Here is a 24,592-nt window from a genome sequence, read left to right as displayed (position 1 = left end):
GGACTTTGGGGAGGTGATGGAACTGTGCTGCGTGTGGAGCACTCGGGTCACATGGTATTAGCCAGTGCTTTCTGACAGATCTCCCCCGCTTCCCCGCTGCTCAGGGACCCCAGAAGCTAATCCCCATGGTAGAGGCCACTCTGAGGGATTAGTGCTGGGGAAATTAGGCGCCACATCTGCCGGCCCCTGGAGAGCTTGATAAAGCCTGTGCCTCAGAGCACAGGAAGCCATTCCTGTCCTCTGGAACACAGGGGACTCCCAGAGGCACTAGTCGGCCAAGCTGGGGCCTGAAGTGCCCTGTTCTTGCTGGAACCTTCTGAAGAGGGTGAGTTGTGGCCAAGAGCCTGAGGGCCTGATCGGATTGTTCTGAGCAGACTGGAGGGGGAAGAGAAGCTGGAATTCGATGCAGGGGCACACAGGGTGACCAGTGGTCCCATTTGCCTGGGACTCAGGGGTTTCTGGGAATGCAGGACTTTCGGTGCTAAAATCAGGACATTTCTGGACAAACTGGGATGCTGGGTCACCTGGCAGGGGTTTCTGAGCCTGCTGTTTCTCTCACCTGGGAGGGGGAGACATGTGAAGGGGAGGGTTGCTTTGCTCCCCCCGCATCCTTGGCTACCCTCCTTGTTTTCTAGCTTATCTCTGCCCTCTTCTTCTTTTTCCAGCCCCCCCAGGAACTCTTTTTGCCTTTACTCCTCGGACTCAGTTTTCTGCTTACAGGATCTCCTGCGGTGTAGACCTGAATCCTCAAAGAGCCAGAATCTTCCATGCCTTGGAGAGAATGAAGACCCAGGTGAGGCACAGCCCCAAGAACCCTTCAAATATTGGGCTAAATCCCCCCATATTGCCTTCCTCATCGTCATCATCATCATCATCATCATCATCACATTTCTAGAGCTTGCATCTGCAGACTAGGAACAGTTTCAAATATTTTACATAAACTCACTGAATTCTCAAAACGAACCAGAAACTAATTCTTTTTCCTTTTTTACACCCCCAGAGGCTTCTGCCTGGAGTGACCCCAGCTCATTCCCAACTACCTGTTCAAAGACTCTCTCCTCCTCCCTCCCCTAGGCTGAGTTCATCTGTATCTGTGAGCCCTGAAGCCCCTTATTACCCCTCTAGCTACCAATTGGTGAACAGCTTTCTGTGGGCTTTGCATGCACTATCTTATTATTTTCAACTAAACTCTGTAAGATGTAGGAACAATTGTTATCTGCATTATGCAGATGAGAAAACTAAGATCCAAAAGGATGAGGTCATTTGCCCAGAACTAGTAAAGGCAGAGCCAGAGTCAAGTCCTGCTTCGCTGTCCCCAGGCCCTTGTGTCTGACCATGCCACCTTCCTGCTGGCTCCTTGAGGGCAGATGTGGCCCAGTACACAGCAAGTCCTTGGGGATTGTTTTCTGCATGAATGACTGGACAAAGAAGAGTAGTCCCACAGTGGTCCGTGAGCATTAGGAAGAAGGTGAGGGTGATTGCGGCACAGACCACCTGAGAAGGAGCAGGGGTTGGGGGTAGTGTAGCCGTTTTATAGGTGGGGTTTGGGAGATCCTGGTTCTTCCTGGGTCCTCCCCTGCTGCCAGCAATTTCCAGCTGGGAAGGGAAAGGAGAGAGATTTCTAGTGCCTACTGCAAGTCAAAATGTGAGCAGCTGGCGAGCAGCTTAGAGATTAAATACTGACCCACCTTTGGGTCTGTTGGAATAAATCCTGAGATTGGAGACAGATTTGAGATGAGGCTGGGCCCCAGAGGAGGGTTACAGATCTGGGGTACAGAGACCCAGCTGCATTTTGAGGAGGAGTGGGGTGGTACGTCTTACAGAGCTTGACTCTCAGCTCTGCCATTCACTGCCCATGGACCCAGCAAGTCAATTAATGTCTCTGAATTTTATTCTTCACCTAAAATAAACTGAGGATGTGCTGGTCACATCTTAGGTGCCAGTTAAGGGATAGCAGGTTGCCTTCCCATCAAGGGGTCCTCACTGTGCCTGCAGCTCTGTGTTCACGCTAGGAGGGGAGCATCTTCCATATGATCCTGTGACAGCGTCTGAGAGCCTTCCATTCACTCCTTTGTGGCTGAGGCATAGTCTTGTATCTGGGGTTACTCCTCCAACAGGTGGAGAATCCCAGTGCTTTTGAGATCTTTAATGGCTTTAATTGATAAAATTTGAAGTATCATTTACATGAAATAAAATATGTGCAGTTCTATGAATTTTTTTTTGAGACACGGTCTTACTCTGTTGCCCAGGCTGGAGTGCAGTGGCATGATCATAGCTGACTATGGCCTCTAGCTCCTGGGCTCAAGCAATCCTCACACCTCAGCCTCCCAAGTAGCTGGGACTACAGGTGCATGCCACCAGGCCTGGCTAATTTTTTCTATTTATTTGTACAGACAGGGTCTCGCTATGTTGCCCAGCCTGGCCTTGAACTCCTGGCCTCAAGTGATCCTCCTGCTTGGCCTCCCAGAGTTCTATGAGTTTGAACAAATATATACAATCCCATAACTACCACCACAATAAACACAGCACAGTTCCATCACCTCCCCAAAGTCCCTTCTGTTCTTCAGTAGTCTACCCCAATCCCTATCCCCAGGTAACTATTGAGTTGTTTTCTGTTCCTATCATTATGCCTTTTCCAAAATATTCTATAAGAGATATTCTATAGTCTGTAGCCTTTTAGTCTGGCTTGTTTCACTTAGCATCATGCCTTTGAGGTTCATTCACATGATTGCATGTATCAGTAGCTTGTTCCTTTACATTGCTGAGTAGTATTCCACTGTATCAATGTACTATGGTTTGTTTATTTACTCACCAATTGAAGAGCATTTGGGTTGTTTCCAGTCTTTGAACATTATGACCAAAGATGATTTCAGTGGGAATCCCCAGATTCTACAGCTGAAAGACACTTTTGAAATCACACAAGATTTCCAGATGTAAAGTAAGCTCTTTACAAGTAGCCCAACCCTCTTCTTCAACGACTGGAGAAGCAGGGGCCCAGAGGGGGAAGAGACTTGTCCAGAGTTACAGCTGACTCAGGAGGTGGAGCTAAGATTTGAACCCAAGTCTTTCACCTTGCACGATAATGTAAAGTTTAAAAGAATTTCCTGAGAACCTGCTGGTGCCAGGTGGGGTCCCGGGTGTTGAAGGCATACGAGCCAGGAGGAAATTCTCTACTGGTGCTGGAGAGAATCCTCACCTCATAGGGACCCAGACAAAGAAGCCAGTAGTAGCCAGTTACCATGAGCAGCTCTGCCTAAAGGAGAATGCGAAGGCTTCACAGATGCCCATGGGTGTTAAGGGAAGAACACAGTTTGTCTGATGGAAAAGGATAAAAGGAAACCACAGCCCCAGGGAATGGCAGATGGAAAAGCACAGAGAGGAGCAATGATGCGGGAGGTGGGGGCATAAAGACACAAGTGCGGGGAAAGGGCTGGTGGAGTTCGTCGGAGTTGGATCACAGGAAGTCTCTCTTGCCAGATTGTTTCCTGTAAAACAGCGCCTGGCACACTGTGCTCAACATGTGAGTGATCTTTGTTATGAAAGAGAGTGCAGGGTTGGACGGGGAGGGATGGAACGTAAACTCAGCAAGACTCTCCTGGAACAGAGCCCAGAAGGCAGATGTCAGTACGTACAGACAGTTGATATATTTCAGAGTTGGCATATGAGTCGGTGGGGGACAGGTTGGTGTATTTAATGAATAGTGCCGGACTATTGATTATCCATATGGAAAAATAAAATGGGATCCCTACTTTATTCTATAACCAAAAATTCTTTTGTGTGTGAAAGTACAAAAACCTTTACCTCTGACCTCTGTGAAGAAAAAGATTTCTTAAGCGCACACACACACACCATACACGCAATGCAAACCAAAAAGACGATAGTGATTAAATTTAGCAACAACCAAAACCAAAACCCAAATCCCTCCTATTCAAAAACGCTGTAATAGCTGGCCAGGTACAACGATTCGTGCCAGTAATCCCAGCACTGGGAAGTCAAGGTGGGAGGATTGCTTGAGCTCACGAGTTTGAGACCAGCCTGAGCAACATAGTGAGACCTTGTCTCTACAAAAAATACAAAAACTGATCACATCACTGCACTCCAGCCTGGGTGACAGAGTGATACTGTCTCAAAACAATCCCAAAATACTGTAATAGCTAATAGGGCTTACCATGTGTCAGACAATGTTATTTTTATATATTAACTCATCTAATCCTTACAAATTGATGAGTTAGGCACTATTATCATCCCCATTTTACAGGTGAGGAAACAGAAGCAGAGAGAGGTTAAGTGACTTTTTTAAGGTCACACAGTGGTAAGTGGCTGAGCTAACATTGCAAATCAGGCCATCTGGCCATGGATTCACCACTACACTATTCTACCTGTCCACAAAAGTTATCAACGCGGCGTGAAAATCAAGCCACAAACAAGAACTCTAAGTAAAGAAAAGAAAATAGAAAAGAACCAGGCAAAGGAGAACAGTCCAACTGCAGAAAATCAAACCCAGATACATACAATAAACACATAAAAGATATTCAAAGTTATTAGTCATCAAGATGCTGCAGATTAAAAATATTAATAGCAGTAAGAATCAAAGGTGGCATGAGTATAGGCCGGGCGCGGTGGCTCACACCTATGATCACAGCACTTTGGGAGGCTGAGGCGGGCAGATCACGAGGTCAAGAGATTGAGACCATCCTGGCCAACATAGTGAAACCCCGTCTCTACTAAAATACAAAAATTAGCTGGGTGTGGTGGTGCGCGCCTGTAACCCAGTTATTTGGGAGGCTGAGGCAGGAGAATTGCTTGCAGCCAGGAGGCGGAGGTTGCAGTGAGCCGAGATCGTGCCACTGCACTCCAGCCTGGAGCCTGGCAAAAGAGCGAGACTCTGTCTCTCTCTCTCTCTCTCTCTCTCTCTCTCTCTCTCTCTCACACACACACACACACACACACAGAAAAGGGTGGTAGGAGGATAAATTGGAATGACAACTTTAGAGAGGAATAGAATAGCATGTGGCTAAGTTGAAGAAGGCTGTACCTTGCCACCCAGAAATGTCACTCCTAGCACAGAGTTTCCAACTGTACTGTAAAATAGTCATGTTTTTAAGGTAGCCCGGCTGCAGTCTCTAACTACTGCACCACCCAGTATGTCTATACAACAGTACACCCTGCAGAAGCTAAAATGAATAACCCAGAACTGTAGCCAGCTAATTGAATAAAAAGCAAGTTGCATCGCAGGAGGATTATACAGTATGAAATCATTTATGTACGTTCAAAACCCTGCAAAACAGTACTGCATGCTGTTTATGGAAACATAAACACATAGTAAAAGAATAAACGCGTGCATAAATCAGCATGGGTGTCACATTTGTGGGGAGCAGGAAGGAACTGAGATCCACAAAAGGTACACAGAGGGCTTCACCTCGACCTAAGATGTTTTATTTCTCTCCAGTCATTCATGTAATCAGTATTTATTGGCCGGGTGTGGTGGCTCATGCCTGTAATCCCAGCGCTTTGGGAGGCCGAAGCGGCCGGATTGTGTGAGGTCGGGAGTTTGAGACCAGCCGGACTAACATGGAGAAACCCTGTCTCTACTAAAAATACAAAATTAGCTGGGTGTGTTGGCAGATGCCTGTAATCCCAGCTACTCGGGAAGCTGAGGTAGGAGAATCGCTTGAACCTGGGAGGCGGAGGTTGCAGTGAGCCTAGATCACCCCATTGCACTCCAGCGTGGGCAACAAGAGTGAAACTCCATCTCAAAAAAAAAAAAAAAATCCACAAATATTTATTAGGATCTGCTATGTTCCAGGAACTGTTTTGGGTACTGGGAATACCTCAGTAAACAAAACAAACAACAATCCCTATGGGATGGGTAAACTGAACGAAGTAAATAACTAATGACATAATATATTTGAAAAATGTAAATATATGAGAAAAAGATGATATAATGTTAAGATTCAACAAAGTTGAGTGCTAAGGATTCATTACATTATGTCTGTCTGTCTCTCTCTCTCTCCCCCCCTCCCTGTCTCTCTCTCTCTCTCTCTCTCTATATATATATATATATGAAATGTGTGTGTGTATATGTGTGCGTATATATTTATATGGAGAGAGAGTGAGCGAGAGAGAGACAGGGTCTTGCTCTGTTATCCATACTGGCATGTTATGGTGCAATCATGGCTCACTGCAGCCTTGACCTCCCAGGATCAAGCAAGCCTCCCACCTAGACTCTCGAGTAGCTGGGACCACAGGCATGCACCATGACACCCAGCTAATTTTTATTTTTATATTTATTTATTTTGAGGCAAGGTCTCACTCTGTCACCTAGGCTGGACTGCAGTGGTGTGACCTTGGCTCACTGCAACCTCCGCCTCCCAGGCTCATGTGATTCTCCCGCCTCAGCCTCTTGAGTAGCTGGGATTACAGGTACACGCCACTATGCCTGGCTAATTTTTGTATTTTTTGTAGAGGCAGGTTTTGTCATGTTGCCCAGGCTGATCTTGAACTCCTGGACTCAAGTGATCCACTTGCCTTGGCCTCCCAAAGTGCTGGGATTACAGATGTGAGCCACTTCGCCCAGCCAATTTTTAATTTTTTTGTACAGAAAAGGTCTCACTATGTCGCTCAGACTGGTCTCAAACTCCTGGGCTTAAGTGATCCTCCCATCTTGGCCTCCCAAATTGCTAGGATAATAGGAGTGAGCCTCTGGGCCCTGTGTATATTTTTCAGTATGCTTGAAATATTTCCTAATTGTAACAGGCCAGCAGGACTTGATGACTGGCTGGAGGTAGGGATTGAACGACACAGAGGGGCCCAGGCAGACCCTGAGGCATGAGTGACTAAGTGGAAGCAGGTGACATGAACTGATGTTGAAAATACAAGTGAGGGAGGAGGGGGTGAAAGAAGTGAGTTGTCTTTTCTGGATGTTGAGTTCTAGATGCTTGAGGACTTCCAGGTGGAAATGGTCCTCTATCCTCAGGATAAGGGTCCTGAAGGAATTTTTTTTTTTTAGACAGAGTCTCGCTCTGTTGTCAGGTGCCAGGCTGGAATGCAGTGGCACGATCTTGGATCACTGCAACGTCCGCCTCCCAGATTCAAACGATTCTCCTGCCTCAGCCTCCTGAGTAGCTTGGACTACAGGAGTGTGCCACCAAGCCCATCTAATTTTTATATTTTTAGTAGAGACGGGGTTTCACCATGTTGGCCAGGATGGTCTTGATCTCTTGACCTTGAGATCTGCTCACCTCGGCCTCCCAAAGTGCTGGGATTACAGGCGTGAGCCATGGTGCCCAGCCCTGAAGGAATAATCTTGAATTCCTTCCCAGCTCTCTCATTCTGTAGGCCTGCTAAGATAGACAGAAAAGGATCAGGGGAGAGCAGGGAAGAGTCCTGTTCCCAGTACAGTTTAGGCCACAGGGAACATGATGGTAGTTCAAAAGAGGTCACATGTCAGATGAGAGTCAGGCAGAATGGATTCACTACCAACTTGCTCTGCGACCTTCAGCAAACCACTTAACTTCTCTGAGCACATTTTATTATCTCTGAAATGGGCAAGCCAACTTCATGGGAAGGTTGTGAGTTGTAATAAGATAATACAAGTTAAGGGATAAGGGCAGGGCAGGGCATAAAGCTAGCATCCAATATATGATGGCCATTCTTCTTTAGATAGGTCCTTTTCTTCCTGTAACCTCAGTTTTCCCACCTAGAAATGAGATGGTTCCATAAATGATATTTAAGGCTCTTCCAGAACTTTGGCTGAGTAGGTTGAAAACTGGGCTTTGGGTTCAAATCCCAGCTCTGCAAATAGCTATGTGACCTGGGGCAAGTCACTGAACTTCTCTGAGTCTCATCTGTAACATAAGGGCACTAGTAGTGCCTGCCTCATACTGACATTCCTCTTAAAAGGCTTAGCACGGGCTTAAAAGGCTTTGGGATACTAGCTGGAAGTGGTACTGCATTTCCAGGGTCTGGGTTGACTATGAGGGAACACACAATTCTTCTTGGGGGCAAGGAAATACCCAACACTGGGTAATTTTTAAAGGAAAGAGGTTTAATTGACTCACAGTTCAACATGGCTGGGGAAGCCTCAGGAAACTTACAATTATGGCGGAAGGGGAAGCGAACATGTCCTTCTTCACATGGTGGCAGGAAGAAGTGCCGAGCAAAGGGGGAAAGCCCACGCGTCCTCCCTCTCCAGTCTCTCAGCCTCCTCCTTACCTGCCCTCCGCTTCCCTCTCTGGCAGGCTTTAGGACCTGCTCGCATCATCTCACACTCTGTGTTGCCTGCCCTGACCATCTCCCACACCGATCTTTGGGAAAGGACCCCATTTCTCTGCAGCGCCATCCTTCTAGAGGTATCCACACAGGTCCTTTTTCATTGTAAAGGTTTTTCTACTCACTTTGGCAGAGCAACATGGGAGCTGTGGCAACGTGACCAGCCTTCCAGAACTGGTCAGCACCATGGAGTACCAGCCACGTGTTGAGAGCTTTACATGTGCCTGCTGGGTGCTCTTTCCCAGGTTCAAGAACACTAAATTGGAGGAATGGAGGAGGCAGATGTTCTGGAAAGTGGGTGTGAGGAGGGATGGAGGGAAGCTTCGTCCTGCACCCTCAGCACCCACACACTCACTCTATAAGCACGCATTGGGCAGCCAGGATAGACCAGAGGCCAAAGAGGAGAGAAGTGAAGAAGGGGCCCTGCCCTTGGAGAGCTCCCACTCTAATAGGTAGATCAGCTAATATGGTAGAACAATTATGATACTACAGAGAGTTGGATTTGTACCCTGGCTTGTTCCAAGTGCCTTGGGAGGAGACGTGGGTGAGGAGATGATATGGTTTGGCTGGGTCCCCACCCAAATCTCGTCTTGAATTATAGTTCCCATAATCCCCATGTGTCATGGGAGGGACATGAGAGGAGGTAATTTAATCATGGGGGCGATTACCCCCATGCTGTTCTTGTGATAGTGAGTGAGTTCTCAGGAGATCTGATGGTTTTATAGGGGCTTTTCCCCATTTTGCTCATTCTCCTTCCTGCTGCCATGTGAAGAAGGACATGTTTGCTTCCCTTCCGCCAAAGTTGTGAGTTTCCTGAGGCCTCCCCAGCCATGTGGAACTGTGACTCAATTAAGTCTCTTTCCTTTATAAATTACCCAGTCTTGGGTATGCCTTTATTAGCAGCGTGAGAACAGACTATTACAAGAGAGCCGAGGAAAGCTTCCTGGAGGAGGTGGCATTTCAGCTGGTCTTAAGATATTCCACTAAGTCCATAGGGGACTGAAGTACAGCAGGCAGAGGTGTGGGTGCTCTTGCAAGGAAGAACTATTGAAAAAGTAGCACTGGGAAGGGCACTGGTTTCACAGGTGTGAAATTTATCCAAAGCTGTGGGCTCTCATGACATCTGGCTAACCTGAGGCTAGGAGGAGGCAGGGTTAGGGTCCTTCTCTTCCCTCTGGCTGACCCCCAAGGGGACTGTACCCTATGTCCTTGCTCCCCTAGGCTGGCTGGCATCTCAGCTTGCTGAAAGTGAAGAAGAAGTGGCTCCTTCCGGCCATCTGCAGCTTCTTCTGCTTGCTCTCCGTGGTCATGACTGGCTGCTTCCTGTGGCAGTATCACCTCCCCAAGCTGAAGACTGGTGAGTGCAGAGACAGCCTTGAGTTTTTCCCCATAGCCCCGTGGGTCCTCCTGGGCTTTGAGCTGCCACCCCTGATCCTAAGGTGTAGGGGAAACCATAAGATTTAGACCCAGAAGCTCCATCCTCCATTCTGGTCCAACTCTCACTAACTGTGCATCTCTGGGACATTCTGGTCCAACTCTCACTAACTGTGGCCTCTCTGTGCCTCGATGCCCTCATGTATAAAATGAGGATCCTGATGCCACTGGAGTTTCTTCAAGATGCCCAGTTTGGGGGTAAAATTCAGGGACACACACACACACACGCACACAAAGAGCAAACGGTGTTTCCCTTCCTCTGCCTTCAGCCACCATGGTGGAATCTCCAGGCCGCAGTCCCCTTTCAAGACCCTCCTGAGGCTATATCTAAGACCTCGATAGGAACAACTCACAGGTGTTCAGAAGCAGCAGCTGCCATGCCTGGAAGCGTCTTCTTCCTGGTGGATCAAGGCCCAGTAAAGGAGCCAGCACTGCTGGTGATGCTTACTGGGCCCACTGTTGGTATAGCAATCCCTGGGACTGCCAACCTGTTGGGATCCTGGGTGGTCCAGGGTCCCACGTCTCTGCAGAAGTCAGGGAAAGAATCCCTGTCTCCATTCCTGTGTCATCCTATGTTACAGATGCTCCAAATCTCAGTGAGGTGCCCTGGGCTTCCAAGTCCCACAGAGATTTTTGCAGAAATAACTCCTTTTATTTTCTTGCCAGCTCCTTCCTCTCCCACCCACAGCCCTTTCTTTCTAGGGTAAGTTTCTTTATGAAGGGCTTCTTAGCCTTTCAAGCAAATAGACCCTGGGTAAGCAGCCTGGTCTCTCTTCTAGGGCCATGCTTCTCAATCTACTCACCTACCAATTCATAGCGGACCAGTATTACTTACAAATACATAAGAATTAATTATTAGAGAAATATAAAAAGACATGCAAAACAGAAGCCCAAGTTTTCAATTATTAGATTCAACAGATGCAAAATTACTTCATCAAACAGCAAGAAAAGTTCTAAATGCTTTAACTTAAACTGGTACTTAATTTGTCACAAATGGGAAACAAACGGTTCGTGGTCTGCAGACCGCGCTGATCTAGGTGCTCACCCTCCCATGGGTATCACCTGAGGGGTGGTTAGACAAGCGGACTCTCAGGCCCCACTCCATATCCACTGAATCGAATCTGGAGTCTTGCTCTGTCACCCAGGCTGGAGTGCAATGGTGCCATCTCAGTTCACTGCAACCTCTGCCTCCCAGGTTCAAGCGATTCTCCTACCTCAGCCTTCTGAGTAGCTGGGATTACAGGCACCTGACACCACACCTGGATAATTTTAGTAGAGGCGGGTTTCACAATGTTGGCCAGGCTGGTCTTGAACTCTTGACCGCAAGTGATCCACCTACCTCGGCCTGCCAAAGTGCTGGGATTACAGACGTGAGCCACCTCACCCGGCCATTTTTTTTTTTTTGAGACAGAGTCTGACTGTGTTGCCCAGGCTGAGTGCAGTGTTGTAATCTCGGGTCACTGCAAACTTTACCTCCCAGGCTCAAACCATTCTCCCACCGCAGACTCCCGAGTATCTGGGACCAGGCATACGGCACCACATCCAGCTAATTTTTGTAATTTTTGTAATTTTTGTAGAGGCAGGGTTTTGTCATGTTGTCCAGCCTAGTCTCAAACTCCTGGGCTCAAACGATCCGCCCTCATCGGCCTCCCAAAAGTGCTGGGATTACAGGCGCGAGCCACCGCGCCGGGCCAACCCTGCCTTTTAAGATTCCTTGGTGATTTTTCGTGTGTACACGTTAAAGTGGGAGGGGCACCACTGTCGACACCAGCCCCTTCCTGGGTTGCAGGCTGAGCAAAGCCTAGGCTGTAGCTGGGACCACCCTATCCTGTGAAACCCACGTCATGACGTTGTTGAGGCATCCTCCCTAAGGTTTGTAATTTTCCTGTTTGGGACCGTGTCAGTTATCTATTGCTAAGTAACAAACCACCCCAAAGCCTACTGCCTTCAAACAAAGCAAGTGATTATTTCCCATGATTCTGTAGGCTGGCTGGCAGCTCTGCTGCTGGTCTAGCCTGGGCTCTCTCCGGTGCAGAGGGCAAGTCAGCTTGTGGTGTGGGGGGGGCTCTCTCTCAGTGTAGACTCCCGCTCTCAAGGCCACTATCCCAGATCTGTCCACAAGGTGGCAGCGTTCGCAGGGAGTAAGCACCTTAAGGTCTGGCCTAGGAAGGTTGCAATTTATTCAGCCTCATTCTTTTGGCCAAAGCAAGTCACAAGGCCAGCCAGTTTCGAAGGTGGAAGGAGCTGACAGAATGTATGGTCATATGGCTGAGCATGGTGGCTCATGCCTGTAATCTCAGCCCTTCGTGAGGCCGAGGTGGGTGGATCATCCGAGGTCAGGAGTTCAAGACCAGCCTGGCCAACATAGTGAAACCCCAGCTTTACTAAAAATACATAAATGAACCGGGTGTGGTGGCGGATGCCTGTAGTCCCAGCTATTTGGGAGGCTGAGGCAGGAGAATTGCTTGAACCAGGGGGGCAGTGGTTGCAGTGAGCTGAGATTGCGCCACTGCACTCCAGCCTGGGCAACAGGGTGAGACTCCATAACAACAACAACAACAACAACAACACAAAAGAATATATGGTCATATGTAACCTCTCACAGGCACCTTGTCTCAGTTTTGGGTGGAGTCTCATGGCGCAGTGGAAGATGAGGAGGATGTATTAATAGTCCTGGGGGGTGCTCATCCCCCTTCACACCCCACTCCAGCCTTAGAGGAAAAGGCTTGGGTGCTGCTGTGATGATATCACAGCCTGAATCCTGGACTGCCAGCTCCTTACCATCTCCCCTGAGGTGCTGAGGAAGCCACACACCCCGACAAAGGCAGAGCAGGTTCAGCCCCACAGCCCCGATGCTCAGCTCTAGTGAGACAATGAGTTGTTGCTGTGGTTCAGGCCTGAGTCATAAGTGGGGCTGGAAGTCCAGCCAAACACATAATCAAGATGAGGACAGGTAAGATGTACAGGCAGATGTGGCTGAGCCTGCCCCATGCAGCCAGAATGGTCTAAGTCCATTGACCACAGGGAGATGGGAAGCTGGTTAAGCAAGGGAGAGGGGAGTGCAGTGACCACCAACCAGGAGCTGTGGCCTGATGGATGTCACCTGCGGGGCTGGGCCTTCTCCCCAAGGGCACACTCTGATCCTAAGGCCCCTCAGGGCCTATGGCTGGTCTCTGTACCCTGACATCCTCCGGCTCAGCTGGGGAGGGCTGTCCTTGAGGCACTGCTCCGGCCTTTGTCACCACTTTCCCCCATCTCCTAGATTCCTATCCTGATCTCTGTCCCCTCCCCACCATGTGATGTTCGCTCCAGATTCCCTGGGACCAGAGGAGACCTCTGCCCCTGTGAGGATGTGTCCCCGGCATCCTGAGCCCGTGCCCCTGGTCCACCCACTCCCCATGTTGAAGGAGGCCCTGGAAAAGGTCAGTGATGACCCATCAGGGAACTGGGCATGTAGGCTGGGCCTGGGTGATGAAGGGGAGGGCAGTCCTTCTGTGCTGGCAGTGGCATTCACTCATTCATCCATCCATCCAACATGTATTCCTTGAGCATCTACTCTGTGCTAGGCACTAGGAATATGACAGGAAGAAGACATTGACCTGCTCTCAAGAAATTACTGATCTGGCAGTGAGGAGAACGGTGACGACATCAAACATTTATAACCCTGGGCAAGAAAAGTTTAGGGGACTTTGGGAGCACAAAGGAATGGGCCTTAGGGTCAGGGAGGGCTTCTGGAGGAAGTGGTGTCTAGGCTGCGATGTGAACAAGTAGCAAATGCCCAGATGACCCGTGTCTGGTGAGGGAGGCTGGGGTGGAGGGCTGTGCTCCAGACAGGTGGAACAGCACCTGCAGGGCCTGGAGGCTGCAGAAAGTACATGACACATGCAGAGAACTGAGAGGCCATAGGTGGGAGGTGGGGAGGACGAGCTGGGAGAGGATGACCGAGCCCATACTGCAGAGGCCACTTCGATATGATTAAACACTCCGTGCCCCTCAACACAACGTTTACCATTGCAGGATGGCCAAATCCTAGAGGGAGGTGTCAGTCGGCTCTAGTCTGTGCCTGTCAGACCCCAGCCACTTGGGTCACCCACCTTGGGAGACATGGAGATGAGTGAAACATGATCAGAAATATATGAGCCATAGCATGGTGGGGGAGACTCGAAACTGACATCTGAGGAACAGTTAAAGGGAAAGGGCTGTTGAGTACCAAGAAGAGAGAAGGCATGGGCCAGTGCAGAGCCAAAAATCGCTGTTTGCAAACATCTGAAAGGCTTTTGTGAAGGGGAGAGAACAGAAGGGTGCTATGTGGCTTTCAGGAGTTACAGCACATTTTCAAAAGAACAACAATAATAACCATGCTGCCTTCTGCTGAGCACCTGGTATGTGCCATTGCCATGAAGCCTCTTACATGCATTCCTCATGGATCCCTATCTACAGAGGGGACAGAGGCTTAGAGAGGCAAAGTTAGTGCAGGGATGGAAAGTGGAGGTGGACAGAGCTCAGCCAAGGATATGTAAAATCACTTGGCAAGGTGGTCCGGCAGTTAATTAAGACGTAGGGGCCGGGCGCGGTGGCTCATGTCTGTAATCCTAGCACTCTGGGAGGCCGAGACGGGTGGATCACCTGAGGTCAGGAGTTCAAGACCAGCCTGGCCAACATGGCGAAACCCCGTCTCTACTAAAAATACAAAAATTAGCTGGGCGTGGTGGCACCCATCTGTAATCCCTGCTACTTGGGAGGCTGAGGCAGGAGAATTGCTTGAACCCGGGAGGCAGAGGTCGCAGTGAGCCATGATCATGCCACTTCACTCCAGCCTAGGTGACAGAGCAATACTCTGGTCTCAAAAACCAAAAACCAAAAAACCAAAAATCAAAACAACAGCAAAAAAGAACTGGGGCTAGACTTGGCACAGGGTTCTAATCTTGATTCCATCAGCCAGTAGCCACATGGGCAAGTCACCCCCTATCTCACAGGCCCTCATTTCTCATCTGCAAAATGGACAGAAATTAGCACGGACTTACGAGGATTAAAGGAGACAATGTATGAAAATCACTTTATGCCATGCCTGGCACATTCTATTTTTAAATTTTCATTATTATTATTTTTTTTTACTGTTACTAGAACAGCCTGACACATTCTAAATGTCCAATAAATGTCAGCTGTTATCATCATCATTGTGCTTCATCATTGATGATAATGAGGTATTTTTTAATAAATGTTCAGGCTAGGTGAGGTGGCTCACACCTGTAATCAGCACGTTGGGAGGCCGAGGTGGGAGAACTGCTTGAGATCAGGAGATGGAGACCAGCCTCGTGTACACAGTGAGACACCGTCTCTACAAAAAAGTTAAACAATTAAACTGGGTGTGGTAGCATGTGTCTGTACTCCTAGCTACTCCACAAGTCTGAGGTCACCTGAGCCCGGAGGTCGAGGCCGCAGTGAGCTGTGCGTGAGCCAGCCTGGGAGACACAATGAGACTTCATGTAAAAAAAAATAAAATTAAATAACCAAACAAATAAATGTTCAAAGAGGGCCGACCGCCCTGCATTAATAGTGAATTCTCCAACATCAGGGGTTCAGGCTAGGCCTACTGGAAGTTTTCTAGGGCATCTGACATGGGTTTGACTATAAAGCAGTATTTTTTTTTTTTTGAAATGGAGTTTTGCTCTTGTCGCCCAGGCTGGAGTGCAATGGCGCCATCTTGGCTTACTGCAACCTCTGCCTCCTGGGTTCAAGCGATTCTCCTGCCTGAGCCTCCCAAATAGCTGGGATTACAGGTGCCTGCCACCACGCCCGACTAACTTTTTGTATTTTTAGTAGAGACAGGGTTTCACTATGTTGGCCAGGGTAGTCTCGAACTCCTGACCTCAGGCGATCTGCCCACCTTGGCCTCCCAAAGTACTGGGATTACAGACATGAGCCACCCCGCCAGGCCTTAAAGCAAAAGTTTTAACCCCCTCTCCTTTTTTCTTTTGCTAAGAAACTGTTTCTTCGAGCAAACATCTTATGAAGAAGCCCAACAGTGGGGGCCCCAGTCCATGGGGCATGGTTTGGAGGCTCACTGGAGTGCTGTGTGCAGGGTGTGGCTGTGCAGGATGACTACTGAGGGTGGGGGCGGGGGGCCTGTCACTGCACCCGTTCTTTTCCCTCAAGGTGGACGGGATCCTGCGCCAGGCAATGTCTGCCCCAGGCGTGGCTGCCATGTCTGCTGTTGTCATCCACAATGACACTGTGCTCTGGACAGGGAACTTTGGGAAGAAGAATGGCTCAGACCCGACTTCTGGGACCCCCAATGAGTACACCATGTACAGGTCAGCTGGGTGATCTCTAGGGTCCTGTGGAGGGGGAAAGGGATGGGAGGGCAAGGGGGACCTAGGAGGTAAGGATACTGAAGAGAATCATGGCTGGGGTCTAATCTGCCAGGGCCTGTTATGAAGTCTTGACGATTTTTTTTTTTTTTTGAGACGGAGTTTTGCTCTTGTTGCCCCGGCTGGAGTGCAATGGCGCGATCTTGGCTCACCACAACCTTCGCCTCCTGGGTTCAAGAGATTCTCCTGCCTTAGCCTCCCGAGTAGTTGGGGTTACAGGCATGTGCCACCACATCCAGCTAATTTTGTATTTTAGAGACGGGGTTTCTCCATGTTGGTCAGGCTGGTCTCGAGCTCCTGACCTCAGGTGATCTGCCCACCTTGGCCTCCCAAAGTGCTGGGATTACAGGCGTGAGACACCACACCTGGCTAATTTTGTATTTTTAGTAGAGACGGGGTTTCTCCATGTTGGTCGGGCTGGTCTTGAACTCCTGACCTCAGGTGATCCCCCTCACCTTGGCCTCCCAAAGTGCTGGGATTACAGGTGTGAGCCACTGCACCCTGCCTAAGTCTTGACAATTTTATAGAAGAGGAGACTGAAGTCCAGAGATGACCAGTGAGTGCCTGATGTTACATCACAGGGGTAAAAGGTCAGGAAGGAATCCCTTCTGGAAAGAACTTTGGCTCTAAATCTCCCAAAATAAAAAAGGCTGCCTTGTGCCCGTCCCCTCATCCCTGACCATGTGCCACAAAGGAACCATAATCAGTTCCTGGGTCCTTGCCCCAGGTTCCTGTCAAGTGGCAACAGTGGCCCAGATGGAAACAGCTGGGGATGTTCAGTTGCATACTGGGAGTCTTCCCTCCTGTGTGCTACCTGCGGGCTCCTCAAAGCTCACAATGTAGAGTGAACACATTTGTTCCTGGGGACACTGTGGGTTTTACAGGAGTCCAGAGGGAACTGCACTGAAACTGCACCTGCTCTGTGCCAGGCATGGGGCCAACAGTTCTATCTGCTCTCACGTATTGAGCACTTAGCACCTCCCAGGTATGTAGCCAGGCGCTTTACACGCACAACCTCATCCCATCCTTTTATTAATACAACCGGTGAAGCAGGCAATGAAATGGAATCTCAGATGGGTCTAGAAACTTGCCCAAGGCCACAGGGCCAGTGAGAGGTAGAGGCACCATCCAAACCCAGGTCTGTTCCTGAATGGGAAATGCCTGGTAAAGAGCCTGGCACAGGATATCCATCCCACCTCAGCCCCTTTGCTCTGGTTGTGTTCTCAAGCATCCCAACGGCAGTTCCACAGAGGCTGGTTCATTTCTGCTGGAGATGTTGACTTAAGCAGAGATGCAGTGCTTCTCTAGAATACTAAAAAGTTGCAGGCTAGGGGCACAGGGTGGATGTGGGTTGTGGGGCCAACAGGATGCCCTTTGACCCCTTGTGTTCCCAACATTGTCTAGGATCTCCAGCATCTCCAAGATCTTCCCCGTGCTCATGCTGTACCGTCTGTGGGAGGAGGGCATCGTGGCCTCTCTAGATGACCCTCTGGAGCGGTACGCCAGCACCTTCACCATTAACAACCCGCTGGGCCTGGCATCAGCCCCCGAACGGCAGGGCCTGAGGGATGGGCTGGAGGAGGTGGGCCCTGCCCCAAGGCCTTCGCCTGTCACCCTTCGAAGGATGGCCAGCCAGCTCTCAGGTGAGTCTCAGAACTGACTCAGGCTGACCCAAACCATTTCAAATGGGGAAGCTGAGGAACAGGTTCTCATCCAGTTGAAATGGGCTCACTCTCGCATCTGCTTCCTAAACTGGCCCTACCTCCCTCTCACTGGATGTGGGTGGTGGGCCAGGGAAAGAAACATCTCTTGAGGTAAAAGCTGAAGTAAAGCCTGGAAACAGACCAAGTAGAAACATCAAGATGAGTTGGCAGGTCAAAATCAAGTTGATAAGGCAAGAAGAGCAAGTCAGTGAGTCAATATGTGGCCAGGCTCAGTGGCTCATGCCTGCCATCCCAGTGCTTTGGGAGGCCGAGGTGGGAGGATCACTTGAGCCTAGGAGTTCTAAACCAGTCTTGGCAACATAGTGAGACCCCATCTCTAAAAAAAAAATTAAAAATAGCCAGGTGAGGTGGTGCACACCTGTAGTCTTAGCTACTTGGGAGGCTGAGGTGGGAAGATCACATGAGCCCAGGAGTTGAAGGCTACACTGAGCTATGATTGATGACATAGTAAGATCTCCTCTCAAAAAAAAAAAAAAGGGCTATATTTGTAAACAATTCTACAAGGAAGACTTAATTTCCCTTAATGTATAAAAGTCACCTACAAATTATTACAAAGACCAACAGCCCAACAGAAAAATGGTAAAGGAGAGGAAGAGAATTGACAGCTCACAGAAAATACTCTTAAGAATATTAAGGGCCAGGCATGGTGGCTCATGCCTGTAATCCTAGCACTTTGGGAGGCTGAGGTGGGCAGATCCCCTGAGGTCAGGAGTTTAAGACCAGCCTGGCCAACATGGTGAAACCCCATCTCTACTAAAAATACAAAAATTAGCCCAGTGTGGTGGCTCGTGCCTATAATCCCAGCTACTCTCACTCTGTAGCACAGGCTGGAGTGCAGTGGTGTGATCTCAGCTCACTGCAACCTCTGCCTCCTGGGTCCTGGTTCAATCAATTCTCCTACCTCAGCCTCCTGAGTAGCTGGGATTACAGGAACACGCCACCATACCCAGCTAATATTTGTATTTTTAGTGGAGACAGGGTTTCACCATGTTGGGTAGGCTGGTCTCGATCTCCTGACCTCATGATCCCCCCACCTCGGCCTCCCAAAGTGCTGAGATTATAGGCATGAGCCACAGTGCCCGGCCCTTCTTTTTTTAAAAAACCATTTTATTATCTCTCAACTCATGGAAGGTGGGGAGGGAGTGCACCCAGGGGCCCATCATCCCACCCTCAGCTGAGCCCGGTAAGTCTGATCACTGCTCCTCCTTAGGACTGCCCAGAAGGCTCCGCTCCACTTCACTGCTGTGGAAGGGCAGCACCCAGGAGGCCCTGAACCTGCTCAAGGATGATGTACTGGTGGTGGACCCGGGAACCAGGTGAGGAGCATACCCTGATGCCCAGCCTCACATTAGGAGCCTCCTGGGGAGACACACCTGCCTGGGAAAAAGCTGACATCATTTCATCCTAGGTGGTCAGAAAGACTTGCACCCCAGCTGGAAAGGCCAAGGCCTAGAGAGGGGAGGCCAGCAAGGCAGGGGAGAGCTGGGCCCAGAATCCAGTTCTGTTTGAATGGAATGTTTTTTTCCATTCACCAACTTAACATTTATTTAGCACCTACTTTGCCCAGAATGTGCTAAACACAGAGGTGCAGCAGCAAAGAAATCCAACTGGGCCCTCCTCGTGGAGTTTGCACTCTTGCGAGGGAGACACTGTGAGCAAATAAGCAAGGTGAATACAGATTTTGCCAGGCTGGAAATAAATGGGTTGCTGACCAGATGGGGAGTGGATAGCTGGGTGGCCACTGAACAGAGAAGCCCCACTCTGGGAGCAGTGGGACTGTGGGGCCAGACAGAGGACCGGCTTCAGGGGCCCGCCTCTGGGCAGTGACCCATTTCCAAATTTGTCCCTCTGCTTCTCCAAATGCTGAACCTCAGGCCCCACTTCCCTTAAGGAAGAAATGATCCAGGTGATGCAGAGAGAGGAGATGCCTGGACATCTTCAGGCTGGAGTCCTCCTTTCAGCTCTGCGAATAATTTATTGCAATATGACCTTGGGTGATGCACTTTATTTCTGTGAAACTCATCTAACTAATCTTCCTCATCTGCAAAAATAAGGAAGTTGGCTTAGAGTTCAGGAATGCTTAGTAGAATTTGTGAATTTTCACCCATCCTTGCACCTTCCTGAGGCACTATTTTAGAGATTCTGAAACGGTATTTGCTCCTGGAAAGAAAAGAGGCCTCTTGCTGGTTACTGGTGTCTGCCCCAGCCTGGAAGAAGGGAGGGGTGAGACCTTGCCTCATACATGGTCACTATCATTTTTGTTTCCCCAGAGCAATGTAAGCCTTTAATTTTTCATTCGATAAAGTAAATCATACTAAAGTGTGAAGGGCCAATAAGATGTGTCTGACAACTTTGCCAGGTGCACCGCTGAGCCCAGCTCTCTTCCAACCTGCTATATGACCCTGGGCAATTCCCTGCCCCTCTCTGAGCCTTGGTCTTCCCAGATGTAGAAGAGAGAAAGTCAATGCCCTGAAGTCTCTTCCAGGTCTGACCACCTAGGATGCAGGGGAGCAGGTTCCTTCCCAGCCCCACCCAGTCCTGTCAAACTGGTGGCATCTCAGACAGCGTGGGCAGGTGAGGAGGGGCCCCATCCCAGTTGCCACTGCTCTCCTTCCAGGTGCCATTACAGCACGCTGGCCTTTTCGCTCCTGGCCCACGTCCTGGCAGCTCACACCGCCCAGGGCGACTACCAGCGCTGGGTCTCAGAGAACGTGCTGCAGCCGCTGGGGATGGCGGACACGGGCTTCGACCTCACGCCCGTCGTGCGCGCGCGCCTGGCCGCGGGCTTCTATGGCAGTGGGCGGCCGGCGCCGCTCTACGACCTGGGCTGGTACCGGCCGTCGGGCCAGATGTACTCCACCGCCGCCGACCTGGCCAAGCTGGCCGTGGCGCTCCTGGGGGGCGGGCCCCGGCGGCTCCTACGGCCAGACGCCGCCAAGACGCTGCTGGCGCCGCTGCTGGCCTGCCCGGGCGCCTACTTCGCCAACGAGACGGGCACGCCGTGGGAGTTCCACGCGCAGCGGGGCTACCGCGTGGTGCGCAAGGACGGCGACCTGGACGGCTACGCCGCCACCTTCTCGCTGGTGCCCCCGCTGCGCCTGGGCCTGGTGCTGCTGCTGGCCGGGCCGCGGCCGCCCGGGACCGACCTGGTGGCGCGGGTCTACGACGAGCTCCTGCCCGCCCTGGAGCACGCCCTCCGGGAGGCCGAGCCCGGCCCAGCCCCGCCGCCCAGCGCGCGCCCCTTCGTCGGCTACTTCACCTTCGCCAACCTGACCTTCTACGAGGTGCGCGCCGGGCCGGCGGGCGAGCTGCGCCTACGCCAGTTCGGGCCGCGCGTGGAGGCGCTGGTGCCCCCCGCATTCCGAACCCTGGCGCTGCGCCACCTGCGCGGCCGCGTCTTCCAGCTGCACGTGGCCCGAGAGTTCCCCTGCGCTCTGCCGCTCGGGGATGCGTGGCTCTCGCTTGAGGCCCAGCATGGGCAGCTGGTCAACTTCTACCCCTTGGATCACCACGGGCTGTCCCCCGGCTTCGACGTGCCCGGCCTCAACACGTACCGAGTGCTGCGTCTGCAGCACAAGCCGGTGTTCAAGACCCAGTGACCCTGGGCTCAGCCTGGAACCCCCCTGTCTCTGGCCTCCCAGCTTTCCAGAGTGAGGTTTGGAAGGGGAGGCTGTGGGGATGCCTGTTAGAAAACCCAGGTAGTTGGCAAAATGGAGTAGGGTGGTGCTACTCAAAGTGTGGTCCTCGGACCACAGCCGGAAATTCAAATTGCTCCACATCCACAGGGGAGGAAGGATTACGTACAGGCATTTAGAGTAAGCGTTTAGAAACTTTTAACAAGCACCCAGAAATTTAAGCATTGAAACACTACTTTTGTGCCTGTTGAATCTAAAGCAAAATATGGGCTTGCATTTTGTCTTTTAAAAATCAACATAAGCAGCGGGGCATGGTGGCTAACGCCTGTAATTCCAGCACTTTGGGAGGCTTTGGTGGGTGGATCACTTGAAGTCAGGAGTTCCAGACCGGCCTAGCCAACATGATAAAACTCTGTCTCTACTAAAAATACAAAAATTTGCCAGGCTTGGTGGTGGGCGCCTCTAATCCCATCTACTCAGGAGGCAGAGACAGGAGAATCACTTGAACCTGGGAGGCAGAGGTTGCAGTGAGCCGAGATTGTGCCACTGCACTCCAGCCTGGGCAACAGAGCAAGACTCTGTCTCAAAAAAAAAAAAAATATATCAACCTAAGCCTGGGCAACATGGTGAGACCCCATCTGTAGAGAAATAAAATAAAAATTAGCTGGGCATGGTGGCTGGTAGTCCGTTACTCAGGAGGCTGAGGCAGGAGGATCACTTGAGTCTAGGATTTGGAAACTGCAGTGACCCATGTTTGTGCCACTGTACTCCAGCCTGGGTGACAAAGCAAGACCCTGTCAAAAAGATAAAAATAAAAATCAACCTTATTGAGTTATAATTTACATAAAATGAAACACATGACTGGAGTACAGTTGGGTGATTTTGACACATATTTATACCCACCACCATAATAGAGATATAGAAAATTTTATCACCACCAAGATTTCCCCCTACCCCTTCGCAGTCAGTTCTCTCTTTCTCACCTAGCCCCAGGCAACTGCTGATCTGCTTCCTGTCACTGTAGATTAGCTTTGCCTGTTCTAGAATTTCATACAAATGGAACTATATGGTATAGTCTTTTGTGTCTGTCTTCCTTTGTCAGCACGCTGGTTTTGAGGTTCATCCATGTCTGTGTGTGTATGAATAGTTTATTGCTTTTATTCTATTGTTTATATATACCACAATTTGTTTATCCATTTCTCTGTTGGTGGACATTTGGGTTGTCTCCAGATTAGGGCTGTTATGAAAAAGCATTTCTATCTAAGTCTATGTGTCAATACATGCTTTCATCTCTCTTGAGTAGCTATCTAGGTGTGACTGGTATGCAGTTTTCCAAAATATGTGTACCATTTTATATTCCTAACAGCAATATGTGACATTTCGGTTGTCCTACATTTTTGCTAACACTTGGCATTGTTAGACTTCTGCATTTTAGCCATGTTCATGGTTGTGAAGTCCTACTGTGGTTTTAATGTATTTATTGAATTATAAAAGCTCTTTATATAGTCTGGATACTAGTCCTTTGTTTGATACATGCATTACAAGTATTTTCCCCCAGTGTCTGACTTGACTTTTCATTTTCTTAATGGTGTCTTTTAAAGAGCAGAATTTTAAAATTTTGATGATTTTCATTTCTGTTAAATCTAGTATAAAATCTGGGTGTGCATTTTGTGTATCTTTTTAAAAAAGTAAACTTTTGATTTTGAGATAATTGTAAATTTGAGATAATTGTAGATTCATAAGCAATTGTAAGAAATAATCAATGTATCCTTTACCTAGTTTCTTCTAATGGAAACATCTTGCAAAACTCTAGTACAATAGCACCAGCAAAATACTCATATTAATACAGTCAAGGCTCATATTAATGCAGTGGCTCATGCTTGTGATCCCAGCACTTTGAGAGGCTGAGGCAGGTGGGTCATCTGAGCCCAGGAGTTTGAGACCAGCCTGGGCAATATAGTGAGCCCTCATCTCTACAGAAAATACAAAAATTAGCCAGGTTTGGTGGTGTCTGCTTATAATCCCAGCTACTGGGGAGGCTGAGGTGGGAAGATTGCTTGAATTCTGGAGGTCAAGGCTGCAGTGAGCTGTGATTGCGCCACTGCACTCTACTATGGATGGCAGAGTGAGACCATGTCTCAAAAAAAAAAAAAAAAAAAAATACTGTCAAGGTCCAGAACATTTTCACCAGCACAAAAATCCCTCTTTCCCCTTTCCTAACCACACCCATTTGGTCCTCAGCCACACCCTCCCCTTAACCTCTGGCAACCACCAATCTGTTCTCCATTTCTATAATTTTGTAGTTTCAAGAACGTTATGTAAATGGAGTCATATAATATATAAGCTTTTGGGATTCTTTTAACCACTTGATGTAATTCTCTGTAGAGTCATCCAAGTTGTTACAAGTATCAATAGTTTGTTTCTTTTTGTTACAGAATAGTAGTTCCCTGTATGGATACAGCACAATTTGTTTAACCATTCACTTGTTGAAGGACAAGTGGGTTGTTTACAATTTGGGGCTATTATGAATAAAGCTGCTATGAAGATTTGTTTATAGGTGTTTGTATGAAAAACGTTAAGTTTTTATTTCTCTGGGATAAATGCCCAGAAGTGCAACTGATGGTTCGAATGGTTAGTTGCATGTTTAGTTTTTAAAGAGACTGCCAAACTGTTCCCCAGTGGCTGTATTCCTTTATATTCTAGCCAGCAATGTATGCATGATCAAGTTTCCCCCTATTTTCTGGCTAGCATTTGTTACTGTCACTATTTTTTTATTTTAGTAATTCTAATAGGTGTGTAGTGATGTATCATTATGGTTTTAATTTGCACTTTCCTCATAGCTAATGAAGTTGAACATTTTTATATGCTTTTTGCCATCTGTATATCCTCTTCAGTAAAATATCTCTTTCTGTCTTTTGCCCATTTTCTAATTGGATTTTCAAAAAATTGTTGAGTTTTGAGGGTTCTTTACACATTTCAGAAACTGGTCCTTTGTCAGGTACATAGTTTGCAAATCTCTTCTAGTCTGTAGCTGGTCTTTTCATCCTCTTGGGTCTTCTGCAGAGAAAAATTGTAAAATTTTGATCAAGTCCAATTGTGGTAGGCTAAATAGTGGCCCCTCAAAAGATGTATACATCCTAATCCCTGGAACATGTAA

At 49.0% G+C, this 24,592-nt stretch overlaps 1 protein-coding gene across 1 annotated transcript; it reads left to right on the top strand.

Annotated features, from left to right (window-relative positions):
• Window positions 1-205: 205 nt before the first annotated feature.
• Window positions 206-22,028, top strand: LACTBL1 (lactamase beta like 1). The gene is made up of 8 exons (XM_012439768.2): window positions 206-325; window positions 666-793; window positions 9,493-9,628; window positions 13,018-13,127; window positions 15,862-16,019; window positions 17,481-17,719; window positions 19,011-19,116; window positions 20,418-22,028. Exons 2-8 carry the CDS (start codon window positions 782-784, stop codon window positions 21,397-21,399), a joined length of 1,743 nt encoding a protein of 580 aa, XP_012295191.2. The 5' UTR covers window positions 206-325; window positions 666-781; the 3' UTR covers window positions 21,400-22,028.
• Window positions 22,029-24,592: the final 2,564 nt, after the last annotated feature.

The sequence above is a fragment of the Aotus nancymaae genome, unplaced genomic scaffold (genome assembly GCF_030222135.1).
Source record: "Aotus nancymaae isolate 86718 unplaced genomic scaffold, 86718_ANA_hifiasm-v0.15.2.pri h1tg000053l, whole genome shotgun sequence".
Classification (NCBI taxonomy): domain Eukaryota; kingdom Metazoa; phylum Chordata; class Mammalia; order Primates; family Aotidae; genus Aotus; species Aotus nancymaae.
This window is presented reverse-complemented; position numbering and strand designations above follow the sequence as displayed.